Source organism: Colossoma macropomum, unplaced genomic scaffold, assembly GCF_904425465.1.
Source record: "Colossoma macropomum unplaced genomic scaffold, Colossoma_macropomum, whole genome shotgun sequence".
Taxonomy (NCBI): Eukaryota; Metazoa; Chordata; class Actinopteri; order Characiformes; family Serrasalmidae; genus Colossoma; species Colossoma macropomum.
This window is the reverse complement of record NW_023494794.1, coordinates 28735516-28756097: the sequence shown is the minus strand read 5'-3', so window position 1 is coordinate 28756097 and position 20582 is coordinate 28735516. Positions and strand designations below refer to the sequence as shown.

Genomic DNA, 20582 nt, shown 5'->3' with positions numbered 1-20582 from the left:
GACAGCAGGAGAGGATGAAATCTGTGAGGGAGTGGGGAATGTCGCGTGAGTCCCAAGCCCCGCCTCCTTCGTACCTCTCCCGGCTGTTATCATCAACCACCTCCCCCACATACCCCCGGCAGCTGACGTCCTCCTCCCGCCGTCACTCATGTCCCCCAACAGTGTTTGGGATTCGGGTCCCGCTTTCCAGCCGGCTCTCACAGCCGTCATTGGGGCCCAGGGGACAGGCACATGCCACAATGACCTCATGTTATGGACAAATATTTCAAACTGCATTGAATAGTTTCCTAAAGAATCATAATTGAATTAGTCATTATGGGATGAAAATTATAGCCCAGATTATGGACCCTATATATACGCAGATATACACTACAAGGCAAAAGTATGGAAACAAGTAGTAATTTGTGAATGAAGCAGTGAAGCACATTATTCTAGAATATTCTGTACTCTTCTATAATCACTAGGGAAAACCTTCTTCATACTCTCTGTTAATAAGAATTCCTTACATTGAGCAGTTTTTAATTCTTTGCTCATTCCTTGAATAAACTCACTTCCTCTCCTTGCTTTCTCTCCTCTCTTCCTTCCTTTCTGTCGGTACCTCCCTGCAGGGTGGAGAGGAAAGAGTGGTCCCGCTTAAAGACGAAAGACAGGGTAAGCTTTGTCATCACTATTAAAATAATGGACACACAATGTCATTGATGTGAAGCACTGCTCTAGTCGAGGTCTAACAGCCCCCCCTTCAGCCTGTGATGTGAATATGAAAATGTGAAAGTCTGTGCAAAACACCCAGTTCGCAGATATGCAGAGGTATAATTCAGCCTTTAGGCGTGTAGTTAGCATGATGCTAATTGTGGATAAGCTTCCATTACTTGTTATCTACATTAGCGAACAAACTTCAAACTGTCGCTTTAAAGGCGCAGTGTGTAAGATTTAGTGGCATCTAGTGGTGAGGCTGCGAATTGCAACAAACCGAAATCCCCCTCCCTCACCCCTCCCTTTCCAAGTGTGTAGTAGAACTTCTTCTGTTTCTTCCTGTTTTCTCTTCTTTGACGGTGAGGATTCACCCTTACTCACTTCTTCTTGTGGTAAATAACAAGTTTGGTCCTTCATTTGACAAAATTTGGGTTCTCAAACTTCTCACAACACAAAATGGTCAGCAGCACCGGCAGCGACCACTGATTCTTCTTCTATCTTCCAACCGGAGCGACAGCAGCACCAAATTCAAGCTGCTGCTTCAGCGTAAAAGCGCGGATGGCACCCTCTAGAGGCAGTGTTTAGTTTGTCCGTTCTGGGCTACTGTAGAACCATAGTGGTGTAACATGGCGGCCTCTGTTGGAAGAAGAGCCGCTTGCTATGTAGATATGAAAGGCTCATTCTAAGCTAACGAAAACACAACGATTTGTAGTTACAGGTGATTAAACACTAATGCAAATATGGTTTTGTTACTATATTCCATTTCTGCTCATAGATCCAGCTAAATCTCACACACTGCACCTGTAAGGCAAACTCTGCCCTCACAAATAAACACTTCACATTGTCCACTAGTTCATGAACAAAAAAATAACCGAGCAAAAAAATAGCTACCAGGTCTGAATCATGTTCTGCATTATTATTATTGTTCTGCATTAACACACAAATTGAAGCAATAATTTATTTTAATAAGCTGCCATTTACGCGAGCTAATAAGTTTAAATCGCTGTCCGGAAACGCTGCTTCCCAGCACATCCTCTCGTAACGACTCAGCCTGCCGGGTTTATGGGAGAAAACAGCCTTTGTTTTACTCCCTGCTGACAGCAGTGCAGTTTTAAAGTGTCACAAGTCCATGTCTGTGTGTGTGCGGCAGCAATTTGATGATAATTTTACTCTGCGCTGTTGGTTATAAATGGAGTTGTTAACCTGGAGCTGCTCTAGTCTGTTATTAGCATAAATGCATAATTACAGACACATACACACACACACACACACACACACACACACACACACACACACACACTCAACAACAACACCCTGAACAAAAACATGAACTCACACACCACCGTTCAGCTGAGGACAGTGAGTTGATTGAATTAAAAGAGCGAACACTGCAGTGATGCTGGACTTTATTCTTATTAAACTGCTCATTTTCTTCTGATTATGGTTTTAATAATGAATTTCCTCTCACTTTTAACAGGATCGCAGTCGAGACAGTTTAGGATCACAAGGTGAGTGAAGCTGTAGATTTATCTCTCTTTTGTTTATTAATTTAATATTCATATATATTAAATTATAGTGCTGAAATGTTACTGTTTAAGCCTTCAGTTTGGGCCACAAATGTCAAACCTTGGTAAAACAAAAAAACAGCTCATTTTTACTAGCGCCCCTAAGGGATTCTGGTAGTGTTTTGGCCATTATAGATTAAACATAGACAATTCTAGCTTATAAAAGATATTATCATATATGTGAACTTGTGTGTATCCGTGTTACAGTGACTCAACAGCCACTGTTTTACATTCCTAACAACTACCTGGAACACTGCTTAGACTACGGCTCGTATTCACAGTCAGTCATCTAGAACTCACTAAACTGGTCTCATTGTAAATCAAAGCGTAATTGGTTGATTCCTCTGTCGCTTCCTAATTATGCTGGTAGTTAAGTGTAAGGCCTTCAGTTCAGCTCCTGAACCAATGAGAGAGTAGCTTGGCTGTATCTACCTAGATACCACAGAGAAAACAACCCTGATTGGATAATTTTCTGTTTGGCGTTCAAGAATTGGATCACCTTAAACGGTAGAGAGAGTGTTCAGTGTGATGCTCGCTCTACCATTAGAATCATCTTTGTGCTAATATGCTTTTGGGAAACCCAGCAATGAATTGAATTGAATTGAACTGAACTGAACTGAACTGAACTGAATTGAATTGAATTGAACTAGACTGAAATGAAGAGAATTGAACTGGATTGAACTGAATTGATTAGAACTGCATTGAACTGATTTGAATTGAATTGAACTGGATTGAAGTGAAGAGAATTGAACTGGATTGAACTGAATTGACTTGAATTGAACTGTATTACCCTCAGACTGGATTGTGTCTCAGAGCTGATTGTGTGTGTGTTTGGTTTCAGGTAGAGAAGAATCAGCGCGCAGTTATGAGACGGTGACACAAGTGGAAGGTGAGTGTCACATCAGTGCGATTCCCCTCTTCACCTCTAGAGGTCACTGTTACCTCAGCGCTAATGGAACGTTTGAACTCTCCTTGTAAACCTTTTCCTGAATTTAATAGTTTGTCACAGAGAAGTTGCTCTTGAGCGGCTGAGGAAGTCGTAAATACTGAAGCACTAAACTCTGAAAAGCCCACGTTGGCTGAGTTTATCATCTGTAATGTTACCAGCCATTCTGTTACCACGGCAACAGCATCGGCCGAGCTGGCAAACAACAAGCCGTTAACAATACAACAAGTTAACAGTAACTTCTGCCCACTGAATCACTCTATATGACTCTCTCTCTCTCTCTCTCTCTCTCTGTCCAGTACACTATGCGAGACCCATCATTATCCTCGGGCCAGTGAAGGACCGGGTGAATGATGACCTGCTGTCAGAGTTTCCAGACAAGTTTGGCTCCTGTGTTCCTCGTGAGTGTGCGAGCCCCGCCTACAGCTCTCTCTTACTGGCTTAGCGACAGCCTGACTCACCACTGATTGACTAAAACACAACACAACATTGGCCACGCCCCTTAAAGTAATAGTTCAGTAAATTTTAACAGCCCAGACAAAGTATCGCATTGAAGTCTGCTGAAAATGCTTAAAGAAACATAGAAAATAAACAAACACAAAAACTCCAAACGCTGAAGTCGTGTGAGTTATCATGTGTGGCTCACACTGATGACATCATTGTGTCTCTCAGATACGACGCGGCCGAAGCGCGAGTATGAGGTGGATGGGCGGGATTACCACTTCGTATCGTCACGGGAACAGATGGAGAAGGATATCCAAAGCCATCGGTTCATAGAGGCTGGACAATATAACAGCCACCTGTACGGGACGAGTGTACAGAGCGTACGAGAGGTGGCCGAACAGGTGAGAGAGAAAGAGGAGAGAGAGAGAAAAAAATGGGTGTAGTATAACCATGGAAATGGGTGTAGTGTAACCATGGAAATGGGTGTAGTGTAACCATGGAAATGGGTGTAGGGTAACCATGGAAATGGGTATAGTGTAACCATGGAAATGGGTGTAGGGTAACCATGGAAATGGGTATAGTGTAACCATGGAAATGGGTGTAGTGTAACCATGGAAATGGGTGTAGAGTAACCATGGAAATGGGTGTAGGGTAACCATGGAAATGGGTATAGTGTAACCATGGAAATGGGTGTAGTGTAACCATGGAAATGGGTGTAGAGTAACCATGGAAATGGGTGTAGGGTAACCATGGAAATGGGTATAGTGTAACCATGGAAATGGGTGTAGAGTAACCATGGAAATGGGTGTAGGGTAACCATGCAAATGGGTATAGTGTAACCATGGAAATGGGTGTAGTGTAACCATGGAAATGGGTGTAGTGTAACCATGGAAATGGGTGTAGAGTAACCATGGAAATGGGTGTAGTGTATTCATGGAAATGGGTGTAGTGTAACCATGGAAATGGGTGTAGTGAAGACATGGAAATGGGTGTAGCGTAACCATGGAAATGGGTGTAGCGTAACCATGGAAATGGGTGTAGAGTAACCATGGAAATGGGTGTAGAGTAACCATGGTAATGGGTGTGGAGTAACCATGGAAATGGGTGTGAAGTAACCATGGTAATGGGTGTAGTATAACCATGGAAATGGGTGTAGAGTAACCATGGAAATAGGTGTATCCCATAGATCCATATATCAGTGGTGTAATTGTACTTTAGGTGGATGTTTATCGGTCAGCCCATATAATTCTATTCTATCATCTGTAATACAATGTGTTTGTGTGTGTGTGTGTGTTTGTGTGTGTGTGTGTGTGTGTGTGTGTTTGTGTGTGTGTCTGTGTGTGTGTGTGTGTGTGTGTGTGTGTGAGCAGCAGGGGAAACACTGTATTCTGGATGTTTCGGCGAATGCTATCCGCAGACTGCAGGCCGCACAGCTTCACCCAATAGCCATCTTCGTCCGGCCAAAGTCTCTGGAGAATGTCCTGTACGTAACCAATGGCAACCACAATTATACAGTGTGTCCTGAACTACGTCTGTAAACAACATGTAACAAAGATGATGTGTTTTTGTTCTCACAAACTCTCCGTTCACTTTTGAGCTCCATCTACCTTAGAGGTTCACTGTGTAAGAGCACGGTTACAGACTGCAGTCCATCACTTCATTTATTGTTAAACTGGCCAGTGATTAATGGGGTAGAACGAGGCTCATAATTGACCAGATATAATTGGGTGGTGGTCCATTCTCACCATGGAGGCGTGGTTCTGGTTCGAGTCAGTGTCACTGCTAGACCGTCCACCCAAAAATAACCAGCCAAGATCGGCTCTGTGGTCAGAAACTGACCACTGGTGAAGGACTAGAGGATGGCCAACACAAGCTGTGCATCAGCAACTACAGTCTCTAACTGAACACCAGTACAGTGGAGCTATAAGGGAGGGGTTTCTGATAAAGTGGCCTGTGAGTGTAGAACCTGCAGTAACACTCGTGTGTTGTGTGTGTAGGGAGATTAATACGCGTCTGACGGAGGAGCAGGCGAGGAAAGGGCTGGACCGAGCCGTCAAACTGGAGCAGGACTTCCTCGAGTGTTTCACAGGTATAATAAAACAACCGCACCACATGATGTGATTAATCGTGATTGTTGGACAGCCAAATATATATATATATATATATATATATATATATATATCTTTTTTAGCTTATAACTTTTAATGCAAGTTAGTTTAAATAGTTTTATTCCAAGTGATTGTAGCGCATTTCTTTTGGTCCATCATGAAGTTTTCACACAATAAACAGGACAGCTGCTGTGTTCAAATGATGTAGAAAAATAAAAATCGACACTTTTTTTGACAACAACAATTTACGTTGTTGTGAGTGGCCATTATACATACAATAAATGTCAATGCTATATTATGATTAATACCACTTTTACTAGAGAAATAAAGATGGATTCTTCCTTATACGTTAGCAGTCAAATTCTCAGTCAAAGTCAAATTCTAACTCTAAAATTATTACAAAGGGATATATAGCATTTTAGTATATATATATATATATATATATATATATAACTTTTGTATGTACACACAGTCGAATGTAATTCCATGTTTGTGTTGATTAGTGTGAATAAGTGAACACATCTTCGAGCACACTTCTGCACAGCAAATAAATAGAAATTATGTCATATTTAAGTGTGTTCTTTGAAGAGATGGCCAACACTTTCATTGACTTACTATATATGTATGTGTGTATATATATATATATATATATATATATATATATATATATTTATATATATAGTAAGTCAATGAAAGTTTTGGCCATTTCTTTTGGTGCAGTCATCATTTTCCAATTTTGTTCTGACAGCAGCGATACATATACATATATATATATATATATATATATATATATATATATATATATATATATATATATATATATATATATGCATATACACATACATACTTGGGCTGTCAATGCTGTTCTTTACATTGTATGAAAATTTTGTGATGAATGGACTGATGGAAATGGTTCAAAATTACTCTAAATAAATTTGTACTGTACAGTGTAAGTGTTTTGACACTTTGGCACTATAAAGACTTTAAATCTGTCTCTCTCTCTCTCTCTCTCTCTCTCTCTCTCTCTCTCTCTGTCTCTCTCTCTGTCTCTCTCTGTCTCTCTCTCTCTAGCCGTGGTGGAGGGGGACAGTTTTGAGGAGGTTTACCACAAAGTGAAGTCGGTGATAGAGGAGCAGTCGGGGCCGTACATCTGGATCCCCACCAGGGAGCGCCTGTGAGCACGGAGACGAAAAAACGGAGAGAGGGAACACCACTCAGCCTAACTCACCCGCACAGAGAGAGAGAGAGAGAAGACGACAGAACAGAAGAGAAAGAGAGAGAGAGAAAGGAATACTGCGTGTGGAACAGCACAGGAAAACTCCACACATCCCTCCGTCTTTTTCTTTTTCTTCTTCTCCTTTCTTCTAATCTTTTCTCGCCTCCTCCTCTCTCCTCCCTCTCCTTCTCTCTCTCTCCTTCTCTCTCTCTCTCTCTCTCTCTCTCTCTCTGCGTGCATCACTATATCTCTTGCACAGGGCTGTTGACCTGTTTTTACTCAATAAATCCCTCTTTATCGCCATTAAAGGAGGGAACGAAAAAGAAAGAAAAGGAAAACTACCATCTCCGAACGATGGAACGACGGAATGATGGAACGACAGAATGAAATGATTAAATCCTTCCTTTTTTTTACTCTGTTGGACTCCTTCCTTCTCTTTTCCGTCCCAGTGTCTCCCTTTCTCTCTCTGTCCACGTGAAGAAGAAAGGAGGGATGGGCGAGTGAGGGAGAGAGAAAGAGAGACAGCCATGACTATTAAGCGAACGAGACGAAGGATAAGAGAAGTTTCGGATGGACGGAGGGAGTGTCGAAACGAAAAAAAAACCCAAACAAACGAAAGTATATTTATTAATAACAGTAATATTATAACGAGGAAATCTACGTACTGTGACTTTTCCGAGACAATTTTGAGTTATTTTAGACATCTGATGTGCAGAAGAGAGCGAGGGAGGGAGGAGTGGAAGAAGGAAACAGGTCTGTCTGCTGGAGGAGGAAGAGAAGAAGGAAAGAAGGGAGGAAAGGACAAGTGAAAGAGAAAGACTGCAGACTTTTATCAGTTTGTCTTTGTCTTGCTGCACAGAATTCAAAGCCACACGTGATACTATGGGCTAAACTACGTTTTCCTTCATTAACACACACACACACACACACACACACACACACACACACACACACACACACACACACACTCATCCCCTCCTTAGAAACACACACATGGAGCACAACAGCCTTTAAAGTGCAATATATATAAGTGTAGGTATGGTGTGCTACACTACAGGCTAGAAGTATGGAAGCAAGCAGTGAAGCTTTAAAGGGGAATTCCACCAAACTTTCTAAATTTCCTTATAATTCAGAGGTTGTGACGGAAGCAAAGTCGTTCTCTCTGTTTTGATGTGAAACGCTCCGTTCTAGAGAAACGTTCCGACTCAGATTTCTCTACAGTGGTGGTGATAGGAACCAGGGGTCGCCATGACTACAACACAAATATAGACATTTTATTTACTATCCAGAACCACCAGTGAACCTACACGAGTCTTCTGAGTTTATGTGGAATGTTGATGATGGAAAATAGTGGAAAATCTGAAATAATAAGTTTTCTTTGGGGACTATTTTGCCTCACAGCACCCTGCATATTATGTATCCCTCCACCATGAATGGAGTTTAAAGCCAAAATCTTCTCAAAACTACCATAAATCAGTGTCTCAGTCATCAGGCAGTGAATTCATAACCATTTCATGTAGTAACTTTCTGCGACGGAGCTTTTAGAGGTGGACGTCTGGTTCCTATCACCACCACTGTGAACAGTTCTGACTCGGTAAGTTTCTCTAGAACGGAAGAGTTTCACACCAAACCACTCTGAACGACTCTGTTTACATCTTAACCATTTAATTATGCCGAAGTTTGGATAAACCCCAGTACCCTTTTTTAAAGTTTAATCGATAGTTACCCTATTCATGCTCCGCCCACAAATGTGTCTTTACAGAATGCCGATAAAACCTAACAAGAAACTGTAGAACTCAGTTTTTGTTAAAATATGTAAATTGTTTACATCAGAGTTTGTTTATAGTCACTACATAATATTGAGTTTCCAGTTTAAAATGCTACACTAATGATAAGGACTGTGTTGTTGTCGCTAATCGAAACTATACAGGTTGGAAATGACAACCAATGAACCACCATGCTAACGTTAGCTTGACTACAAAACAAAAACATACTTACAATTTGTGGTAACAGTGATCTTTGGCTAATGTCAGTACACAACGTTGAGTTTCCAGTTTACAATGCTACGCTACTGAGTTGGACTGTGTTGTTGTAGCTAATCAAAACCAGTTTGGAAATGACAATGAATTAGCTACAATGCTAACGTTAGCTCGGTTACACAACAAACTGTCGCTTCCATGTTATAGTAATAGCGATATTTGGTTAGAGTCGCCACATAATGTTGAGTTTCTACGTTAAAATGCTTTGTAAGAATTTCAAAAAGCCTAAATGGTAACTGAGCTAACTTTAGCATTGTAGCTAATTCATTGTCATTTCCAAAGTGTCTAGTTTTCGATTAGCAACAACAACACAGTCCAACTCAGTATTGCAGCATTTCAAACTGGAAACTCCACGTTATGCACTGACTTTAGCCAAAGATCACTGTTTCTACAGTTTGGAGGTATAGTTTTGTAGTTGAGCTGGACTGTGTTGTTGTTGCTAATCGAAACTAGATGCGTTGGAAATGACAATGAATTAGCTACAATGCTAATGCTAGCTCAGTTACACAACAAAACATCCGTCCATTTTATAGTAATAGTGATCTGTGATTAGAGTCGCTATGTAATGTAGAGTTTCTAGTTTTAAACGCTGCACTTTTTAAGAATTTCAAAAGGCCAGTGAGGTAACTGAGCTAGCTTTAGCTTGCTAGCATGAGCTAACTGCTAATCCGGGTACCACACATTATTTTTCATTTCTGTTAAGTGGAAAACACTGTTCAGTGTGAGACACGACGACCGAGTGGAAGCAGATTACCATCAATTACATAACCTGTGCCTTCTAACTTCCAATTAGCATTAGCCACGTTAGCATAGATCTGTTATAAGAATTAGCTGGCTGGACACCATTGCTACACACATTCGCTCTAACCCTTTTATTCTGCATCAACAAACACATTACTGGCTGTTGTCGCTTGGAAAATTACAAATATTTTTAAAGAAGTTTTTGCTTCCGAACTTTTAGTCTGAAGCGTAACACGCATTTCTGCCCAAACATTTAAAACGATCTTCCACAAACCAAACACAAGCCATTCAACACGCACACGCACACACACACACACACACACACACACACACGCACACACATACGATATTATGAAATGTGAGCAATGTTGATTTTCAGCCTGTTAGTTTGTATGAATGTGAATGTTTTAGGAAGACGCTGGGAAAACGTCAGGAATGTTCTGGAGTCTTTAAATCAGCCGCTTCGTCTAAAACTAACCCTCATCTCACCACATAATCAAAGCACTGGATCGATTTGGCTGTATTTCAAAGGAGAAGCTGGATGGAGGTGATTTACAGGAGCAGGCAAAAGTTTGGACACACCTAATTTAACATATCATGGCTGTCACTCAAAAACGTTGTGTATCCACTTCTGTCATTTTTTACTAGTTTGCCTAATTTGAAATCTCCAGTTAGTCAGTTATGATGAACGGACCAACAGAAATGCTCTGAAATTACGGGGAAAAAAAGTCTGATCACATTGACCTCCACTGCAAGTTAAGAAGGTTTTGGAGATACAGGGTTTTGTTCGAACAGTGAGGCTGTGTTTTTCAGAATTCTGCTCAAATGCTTGCAATTTGCTTTTTCGACAAATACAAATAGTGACGATTTTGCTGATAGTGATAGCATTTTCGGGGGTGTCAAACAGTTAAAATAATTAGAATTAATCACACTAATTTGCGTACTAAATTAATTTATGAATTATTTATGATTAATTACATTTGTCTTACTTGCTTTCAATTTTACCCCAAAAAAAGATTTCTACCATTTATAAAGATGTTTATTGTATTATGGCTGTATAAATGGACAATACAAGCTTCATCAGAATATACTTACTGCCTTCAATAACTCAGTAACTTTATTTTGAGCGCAGAACCTGACATGAAAATCTCGTCCTTTCAAATTTTCATCACTGACCCCCAGTGAGAGCAACACTGTCTGCACGTTGAGCCAATGAATGTATATATCATATTTATTATATTTATAGTCAATAAGCATTTATATCATATATATCATATTTATAGTCATTGAGCGTATATATCAGATTTATGATATATACAGTCAAAGAGTTTATTTCATATATTTTGCTGCTGTTGGACCAAAACCTTGTATCTCCAAAATGGTAACTTTACAGGAGAAGGAAAAAACTTACTACACTTTTAATGTAAGTCAATGGAACCAGACGTTTTTCCAAGTCATTTTGGGTCATTTCTGTTGGTCCATTCATCATGAAATTTACACACAATGTAAAGGACAGGTATTTTCAAATTATGTCAAAAACTGAAAAACAACAAAAATGGAGATACAAGGTTTTGGTCCGACAGCAACGATATGATGTATACAGTCAATGAGTGTATATATCATATATGTCATATATACAGTCAATAAGTATATATATATATATATATATATGTATATGCAGTCGTTGATTGTAAATATAATATGTTTATCAAATGTCACTAATGTTTTTGGTATATTTCACAATTATTTTTGAGATATGAGAAATCTAAGAATTATTTATGTATAGGTGTGTCCAAACTTTTGACCACTACTGTATATCGTACTCCCTCTGCTCCTGGCCAGATAAACATGTTTGCAGCTTTAAACTAAAATTCCCAGAATCCATTTTCAGCAATTCACCAATTTATTCCCACGTTTATAGCCTCATTTCCACATTCAGGCAGTGAAAGACCTGCTCTTGACTTCATCAGGCTGCGGCCTTCAGCTGTCTGAAAATAATTTGTTTTTTGTGCTACTTTCTCTCTTGTATAACCACAACTTCCTCGTTTTTCTTTTTTCCCTGCCGTTTTTCCCTCAGTCTGTTCAGACGCTGTTATATTTCACTGACTGAAACCACACTGGGCTTAAAAACCCTAATTGTGTCCTGCAGGTCCAGCAGAGGTCAGACTGCACACAATGTTAGGGGATTCAATTCAGTTTCAAATTGAAATGTTAGTTCACTTCATCTGTCCTCTCCAGGCTCCACCCACACGTGTTCCTTCATAGCTACTGTTGTGAGGCTGGTCAAGCTTTAGAGAACGCTGGTAAAACTCCCATTAAACCTAATGAGAAACTGTAGAACAGACTCAGTTTATATCACAATACCTACATTTTTATATATCTACAGTTTCTCATTAGGCTGAATGAATAACCGACTCTAAATGTAGGTATTGTGATATAAACTGAGTCTGTTCTACAGTTTCTCATTAGGCTGAATGAATAACCGACTCTAAATGTAGGTATTGTGATATAAACTGAGTCTGTTCTACAGTTTCTCATTAGGCTGAATGAATAACCGACTCTAAATGTAGGTATTGTGATATAAACTGAGTCTGTTCTACAGTTTCTCATTAGGCTGAATGAATAACTGACTCTAAATGTAGGTATTGTGATATAAACTGAGTCTGTTCTACAGTTTCTCATTAGGTTTAATGGGAGTTTTCCCAGCGTTCTGTAAAGCTTATTGAGTCTCACAGCAGAAGCTACGAAAGAACACATTTGTGGGCGGAGCCTGTGATAGGTCAGTTCAGTTCAGTCTCCGGGCTGCAGTTTGGATGTAAGTAGGACGAGTTTACAAAGAAGATTAAACACACATAATGTATGTAGGACACGCGGTGATGAAACTGTGGTGTTTTCATGAAAGTGTGAATCGACGCCAGAGAGTGGGATGCTAAAGTGATGATCTAACTGGGACTGTGATTAGACGAGCCCACGCGAGATATGAAAACCAGCACAAGCTGGTGTGCACACTGCAAAAATTGGTGCCTTATCAAGTAAAATTATCTAAAATATAGTCATTAAATCTAATATTTCTCCTGTTGAGATTGCTGTAAGCTTAAATTATATTTTTTTTACCTAATTTCTAGACATTTTTGCTTGTTTTGTGTAATTTTATCAAGTAAAATTATCTCACCATGTTGGTGCTTGAAACCAGAGAAATTATCTGCCAGTATAGTGACACAATTTTACTTAATAAAATTACCTAAAACAAGTAAATAATACCTAGAAATAAGCTAGATAATCTTATAATAAGTGCACAAACATCTCAAAATGAAATTTCACTTCACAAGTTACCAGTTTTTTGCAGTGTGTTTATGTGCTTATGGGGTCTGAATCCCCCCAGTTTGATGAAAACATGATCATTTATCGTTTGTGGGGACTTCGTGCTGCTCTCCACCAGGAAACACACTTTACTCCCAAAAAAAATGCAGAAAACACTGCAAAACATATATATTTACAAGTGAAATTGTCCTAAATCCAGTTGATACGTAATATTTCTCATGCTGAGATTGTTTTAAGCTTCTTATAAGATTATTTAACTTATTTCTAGAGATGTTTTACTTGTTTTAGTGATTAATTTAGTAAGTCAAATGATCTGATTATATTGGCAGATCAGAATCAGAAGCAGAATCTCATAATAAAAACACTGAAAACTAGTTAAAAATGTCAAAAAATAAAGTTACTTAATCTTATAATACGCTTACAAATGACAAATATTACATATATCGACTGCACTCTTAAAAAAGATGGTTCTTCAGGGTTCTTTAGTAAAGACAGTGGGTCTATATAGAACCATGAACACTCAAAGAACCATTTACAAGCTTGAATGGTTCTCTGCATGGTGAAGTGGCTCTTCAGATTGATGGAGAATGTGTTGTAGATGGTTCTATATAGAACTAAACAGGTTTCTTCTATTGTTACGAAGCTTGTATACAATAGCAAAACCCTTTTGGTGCTATATAGAACCATATACAACACCTTCTCCATTAATCTGAAGAGCCACTTCACCATGCAGAGAACCATTTAAGCTTGCAAATGGTTCTTTGAGTGTTTGGTCTTTACTAAAGAACCCTGAAGAACCATCTTTTTTAATAGTGTAGATTTAAAATAGTTCTACTTGTCAATATATCATTTTTTGCAGCTTTAAGAGGCCAAAGCTGATCTTCTGGCTGCTGAGGTTAAAGGTCACTGCAGCGTTTCTTCATCCTGATCTCCATCTGCTTCATCTGTATCGATACGTTCGATTAGCTCAGACCATCATCTCAACACGCCTCCCTGAACTTAGAGGAGATCACAGACTCACCCACTCAGTTAAAACACCTATTGTTGTGGTTAGCGAGTTAGCGAGCTTGCTAACTGCACCAACACAGAGGATTTTTTTGCAGCCAAACTTTCAGACCAGGCTCGGCCACGCCCATTTCGCAAGGCGACACGAAACGTGAATGTCTAGTGTGACTGCAGCTTCATTTCACTTCGCCACATCCTGTTAATTTCGGTGGAGAGCTCTGCCGCGTCGCGCGGTGCTCAATGGTTTGGCGAAAAAGTCCCGCCAATTTCAGGTGTGTCCCAATTCAGGAGCTGCATTCTTCGAAGGGCGCAGTCTACGGAGGCGTGTCCTTCGAAGGCCGAACCGAAATGAGACAGTCTGCTCTACGGCGGATTTCCTGTTTGCGTCACAGCACCGCTGTTCCCGCCCTCACCACTGCATCACGAAACGCCGCTCCTGTCAAGTTCTTTTAAAGCTCTTTAAAGATGGAGTTTTTTATTTTTTCATTTATTAGAGCTGGAGATGCTTCTCTCTGTCGGCTCTTTACTCCCTAAAACAAAACGAAACGTTAGGGTAAGTTTTGGCTTTTTAGCCTTTGTATCGTTCGCTATTGGACTCAGTTTAAACCCAATACTTTCATTTAAAGTGTCTCCTCGGTCGCCGTTTGCTCCTCTACTGACGCTGTCGTGTTCTCGAATCCTCGCCGGCACACAGTGAACCTCGGGATGTGTTGGCTGGTGAAGGATCCACCGGGAAAAGAAGGACACGTTTCTCTGCCGCATATGAAGGAGTCTTTGAAATTGGACAGTCTAGTCGCACCGCTGTGATGCAGTCGGCCTTCAAATGCAGCCCCTGAATTGGGATGCAGCCCCTGAATTGGGACGCAGCTTACAACTTTACGCAAATTAATTTGACCACTGCACTGCACTTAGCCAATCAGGCAACGGCAAATTGAATCTGTGACAGTTTTAAATAATAATGATAATATCTGGCCGACAGTGAAGATTTAGAGAGAAGACGTTTGATTGGATAAGGTTTACGCGGTTTGAGCGATAAAGTTTAAAGTTTAGACCCTACAGAGCTCGTAGCTTGTTCGCTAAGGTAGCTCGCTGGCTTGCTAGTGAGACTGAGCAAGTGAACGTCCTAGTTTGTGAAGATGACGGGTGCATTCTGAAAATTATAAAAGCTTAAAAAAGCATATTTAGTCTCCTGTGCGACAGCAGACAGCGTATCAGATCGTTTTACAGCCCCAAATGTGTTCAGTGCGGCTCCTTCATTTCCATAAATGACATAGAAAGATCCGGTGCAGCATTACAGCACTTTAACAACACAGGAAGAAAGCAGTTCCAGTCAGTTTTCACTTTCTAGGTTTTCTAATATCCATCCACCGTGAAAACTCTGCCCACACCGACGGGCAGATGCTTTATCGGTAGTGTTCAGATAGCCAGAGCCAGTTTTTGAGGAGTCTGGCCACTTCCTATTTCCCCCATTATTTCAAAAACAGGACTGCAAAACAGCAGAGGGCGCCCGCGAGCGAGTCCTCAATGAATGGGAGTGAATGGAGCTGAGCTAAAAACGAAAAGTTAAAATAGTTTCTAATCACTGAACCAGAACTTTCCTTTAATTTTAGAAAGTAAAAGGATGGATTTCACTAAAAAAACAAAGAAATCTCACCTGAATGTTTCCTTTATTTTACAGCAAACGGGTTTTGGGCAGCAGGACGCTAACATTACTGATACTGAGTGCTGATTGGTTAACATTACTGCTACTGAGTGCTGATTGGTTGGCGAGCAGAGCAGCTCATTGGCTGTTTGCGCTCACTGACGTCATGAACGTACATGAGGCGCCATTTTAAACTCCTATAACTCGAGTTTAAAAGCTCTTAAAAATATAACAGCAGTGTTAAAATGTCTTACGCTGCTCTGTGTTCAGGAAATGAATTAATTCTTTTACATTAAAAATGTTTCAGCATTTATAAACTATGATTTTCCTGAAATGCTCCATCTTAACCCATTCATTTTGGACTCACTCTGGAGCGCCCTCTAGTGTTTGAGAAACCCGGAAGACATTAAAGAGTGGGAATTCTCCTCTCTACGAGGTCTCTGGCCGGAGCACAGCCGTATTTATGCATAGTTGATACAGGAGACACTGAAACACCCCCCACCCCCCCACCCCCAAACACACCAGTACACACTAGTGTGAGTGTGTGTGTGTCATTGTGAGCCCATTAATCAAACGAAAGACTGAAATCTAATTGCACTTATTAAATAAAAGGGTTTATTTCTGGGTGTTTAAGCTGAAAGACGCTGGCTGAACCAGTTCGTTCTTATTTTCCTTTTATTTCCGTTCACTTTCCTTTCCTGAAATGTGGTATTGAAGTGTGTTTTTGAGTACAGTGGCAGTTCAAAGTGACTTCTATTTATTTATGGGTTTTATATATTCATTTTCCCGGGCGCGGGAGTGGTTTGTTTGTTTATTTATTTATATTTACCTGCTTACTGGATTGTTTACTAAGAGTTTCGTGTGGCGGGACAGATGCAGTGCTGTGGTTTCAGATGTAACTTTACTTCAAAAGGGGCTGTGTGCAATCAAATTATATCAAACGGTATCAAAACAGTGTTTAAATGTTGACATGAGCCGATTACACACTCAAACACACACACAACATGACACACAGCCCGCAATAAACAGTCTAACTCCTGGATTGGACACAAATCAGATAAATAAACAAAGTGTTTTTAAACATTACAGTCACACACACACACACACACACACACACACAATGTATTATCAAGAGGAATATACACACTCTAACTAGAATAAATTGAGTTAAAATTTATTTATTTCAAAGAATCAAATGTATTTTATCTCTTTCTATCTCCATAACATATTATTATTATTATTATTATTATTATTATTATTATTATAGTCCTGAACAGATTAAACATATTGCTTTTTCTTTAAAAAAGAATCATTATGAAATTACGTCATCTGACGCAGAAAGTATATTTAAAATGATTTATCTTGCAAGAGAGATTTAACAATGACAATATCAGAATATGAAAATGTTTAATTTCAGTGAAACGCTTGTTGTGAATTAGCTACAAAAATAATAAAAAAAATATTATGTTAAACAGTGTTTTGGGGAACTTTTGTTCACACATCAGTATGTTGAATTAATATGGAGCTGGTCCCCCTGTGCAGCTCTAACAGCTTCCACTCTTCTGGGAAGCTTCTACAAGATTCCAGAGTCTGTCTGTGGGAATTTCTGCCCATTCATCCAGAAGAGCATTTGTGAGGTCAGACACTGACGTTGGACGAGAAGGCCTGACTCACAATCTCCGTTCTAGATCATCCCAAAGGAGTTTGATGTGGTTGAGGTCAGGGCTCTGTGAGGGCCAGTCAAGTTCTTCCACACCAAACTCACCCAGTCAGGCCTTTATGGAGCTGCTTTGTGCACTGGGGCTCAGTCATGCTGGAACAGGAAAGGTTCTTCCCCAAACTGTTCACATAAAGTTGGAACCGGCACTTTACTCCACTCCAGCCGACGCATTGTGTATGTTGATCTTACGCTTGTGTTCAGCTGCTCCGCCATGGAAACCCATTTCGTGAAGCTCCTAATGTGCAGTTCTTTTGCTGATGTTGCTTCCAGAGTCAGTTTGGAGCTCTTTAGTGATTCAACAGAGGACAGGCACTGTGCTCTTCAGCACTCGGTGGCTCCACTCTGAGAGTTTGCGTGGTCTACAGCTTCGTGGCTGAGCTGTTGTTGCTTCCATTTCACAGTAACAGCACTTACAGTTGTCTGGGGCAGATCTAGCAGGACAGAAGTTTCACAGACTGACTCGTGGCAGAGGTGGCGTCCTGTGACAGAGCCATGTTTAAAGTCACTGAGCTCTTCAGTGTGACCCTCTATTGCCAGTGTTTGTCTATGGAGACTGCAAGACTATGAGCTTAATTTGATCCACCTGTTAGCAATGGGTCTAGCTAAAACTTAGGAGGGGCGTCCCAATACTTTTGTCCATATTGTGTGTGTGTGTGTGTGTGTGTGTGTGTGTGTTTTATCTTATTTCTAACTGATTTGTACAGGTACATTGTGTGCCAGAGTGGCAGGTCTGTCATACCTGTTATTCGCCACCAGGTGGTGCTGCTGCACTGCATGTAGCTGCTCCAAATGTCCCTGAGCTGCAGTCCAGAAGGTTCCACTCACTCAGCGGATTAAAGAGAACTGCACTGAGAGAATGTTCTGGACGCTGTTTAAACTGTGGAGAAAGACACTTATTGATCAGATATAGATAGAGTTATAGGTTATTGATACAGGCAATATGTAATGCTTTTACAAGAGCTGTTTATGCTTCTCTCTCTTTTTCTCTCTCTCTCTCTCTCTCCCCCCTCCCTCTGTTTCTCTCCCTGCTCTCTCTCTCTACCTCTCTCTCTTTGTTCTCTCTCTCTTTCTCTCTCTCTCTCTCTTCCCTTATTGTCTTTCCTCTCTCTCTCTCTCTCTTCTTTCCCTCTTTCTCTTTTCTCTTTCAAATCAAATCAAATCAGTTTTGCTTTATTGGCATGACAGAATATGAGACCTATGTTGCCAAAGCTGTAAAATACATTTTAAATTGATTTATTATTAAAATATAAATGAATAGAAATAAATTAATGAATAAATTCTCTTTCTCCTCTCTCTCTTTCTTTTCTCTCTCTCTTGCTCTCTCTCTCTCACTCTTTCCCTCTAACTTTCTCTCTCTCTCTCTCTCTCTCTCTCTCTCTCTCTCTCCCTCTCCCTCTCTCTCTCTCTCTCTCCTTCCTCCACCCTCTTCCTGTGAGGAAGTCACTACAAAGATGCTTCCTGACTGCTCTGTTACACGATAACCTATCGACTGTGTGTGTGAGTGCGTGTGTGTGTGTGTGTGTGTGTGTGTGTGTTGCAGGTATGTGACAGTGAGATCATTAAAGGGGTGGCTCAGTGCCAGTGGAGTAAATGTGATCTGAGGGGCCCCAGCGCAGAGAACTGTGGATGAGCTGCACTATGAGTGTGAATGTAATGGTGAACCACATCTCTCGTGAGGAGATTCGATGATGAAAATAATCTACTTTAAAAAGGAAAATAAGAGCATTAACAAAACTAGAGTTTCAAAAACCGATTAAAAGCTCCAGAGAAAATGTGGCTCCTAACAACCACCTGGAAGACCTGATAGACACCAAAACTGCCCCATCAGACAAACAGCACTTAAAGCTTTTATCTCTGAGAGAGAGGAGAAAATCAAGCTGCTTCAGATCTGAAAACATCCACAGGTGTTTCTGTCCATCCTTCCACTGTGAGAAGACGACTCAGCGCTGTGGGTCTGAAAGGATGCGTAGCTGATCAAGAAGAACCTCACTGAGAAAAGGAGACGGACACATCAAACAAAGAAGCTGACCAATGGATTGACCACCCCAGAGTCCAGACCTCAACACCACTGAATGTGTTTGATTACTTCAGAAAATGATCAACCAGCTTCTAAGACTGAACTTTGGAGGTGTGTCTGCAGATTCTTTGAGGAACTGAAAGTGAGTCTCCTGTAAAGAATGGAAGCTGGAATAAAGGGAAAGAGAGGCTCACTGACTCACACAGCTGAGAGTAGAGTGAGCTGATGTGGATTCTGTGTGATTTCCTGTTAAAGATATTTTCTGTTTTTCACTGAAAAATGAGTAACTTGTACTTAATGTCTGTTCTGGGAGGAAGTTAACTAAATGCAGGGGGTCTCTGACTTTCGCTCAGCGCTGCGCCGGTGCTGCGGAGCTGAGAGTGGTGTGGACTTTCTCACCTCGCTCCGTTCTGGAGAAGCAGCAGAAGGAAGCAGACGAGGTTTTGAGACTGAAGTGTTTTTAAAGTGTAATTACAGATTAAACCAGCAGGAGTGTGACGGACAGACCACAGCGTGTGTGTGTGTGTGTGTGTGTGTGTGTGTGTGTGTGTAATTGAGTTTTACCTGAGGATGTGCTGAAACTGAGACTCACTTTAAGTACCGGCCACGGCTGTCAACTCCAGTTTTATCAGAGAGAGAGAGAGAGAGGAGAGGTAGAGAGAGAGCAAAAAAGAAGAGAGAGAGAAATGAGAGATAGAGAAAGACATTTAGAGAGAAAGAAAGACGAGAGAGAAAAGAGAGGTAGGGAGAGAGAAGGGAGAGGTAGAGAGAGAAACGAAAGGCAGAGGGAGAAAGGAGAGGTAGAGATAGAGAGAAAGGAGAGATAGAGAAAGGAGAGGTAGAGAGAGAAATGAAAGGTAGAGAAACAGAAAGAGAGAAAGAAGAGGTTGAGGGAGAAATGAGAGGTAGAGACAGAGAAAAGAGAAATAGAGAGGTAGAGATAGAGAGAGAAAACTGAATGAGAAAGCAGACGGGAGAAAAGGAGGGGAAGAAAGGAAAAGGGAAAGATAAAGAGAAAGGGAAAAATAACGAGATACAAGGAAAAAGAAATACAGAAAGAGAGAGAAAGAAAAAAGAACGGACAGAGTGAAGGAGAGAGAAAGAGAGGGAGGAAAAAGCAACAGA

The 20582-nt window shown here is 40.5% G+C and overlaps 1 protein-coding gene across 1 annotated transcript in view; it reads left to right on the top strand.

Moving 5' to 3' along the window:
* The window catches only part of LOC118814895 (disks large homolog 4), an 88757-nt gene extending 81051 nt beyond the window's left edge, over positions 1 to 7706 (top strand). Inside the window, exons 15-22 of the mRNA XM_036580756.1 lie at positions 609 to 651; positions 2171 to 2201; positions 3100 to 3147; positions 3504 to 3605; positions 3877 to 4049; positions 5019 to 5131; positions 5646 to 5737; positions 6828 to 7706. Of these exons, the coding sequence (XP_036436649.1) occupies positions 609 to 651; positions 2171 to 2201; positions 3100 to 3147; positions 3504 to 3605; positions 3877 to 4049; positions 5019 to 5131; positions 5646 to 5737; positions 6828 to 6934 (709 nt within the window). The 3' untranslated portion in view covers positions 6935 to 7706. The remainder of the gene's footprint in view (positions 1 to 608; positions 652 to 2170; positions 2202 to 3099; positions 3148 to 3503; positions 3606 to 3876; positions 4050 to 5018; positions 5132 to 5645; positions 5738 to 6827) is intronic.
* Positions 7707 to 20582: the final 12876 nt, after the last annotated feature.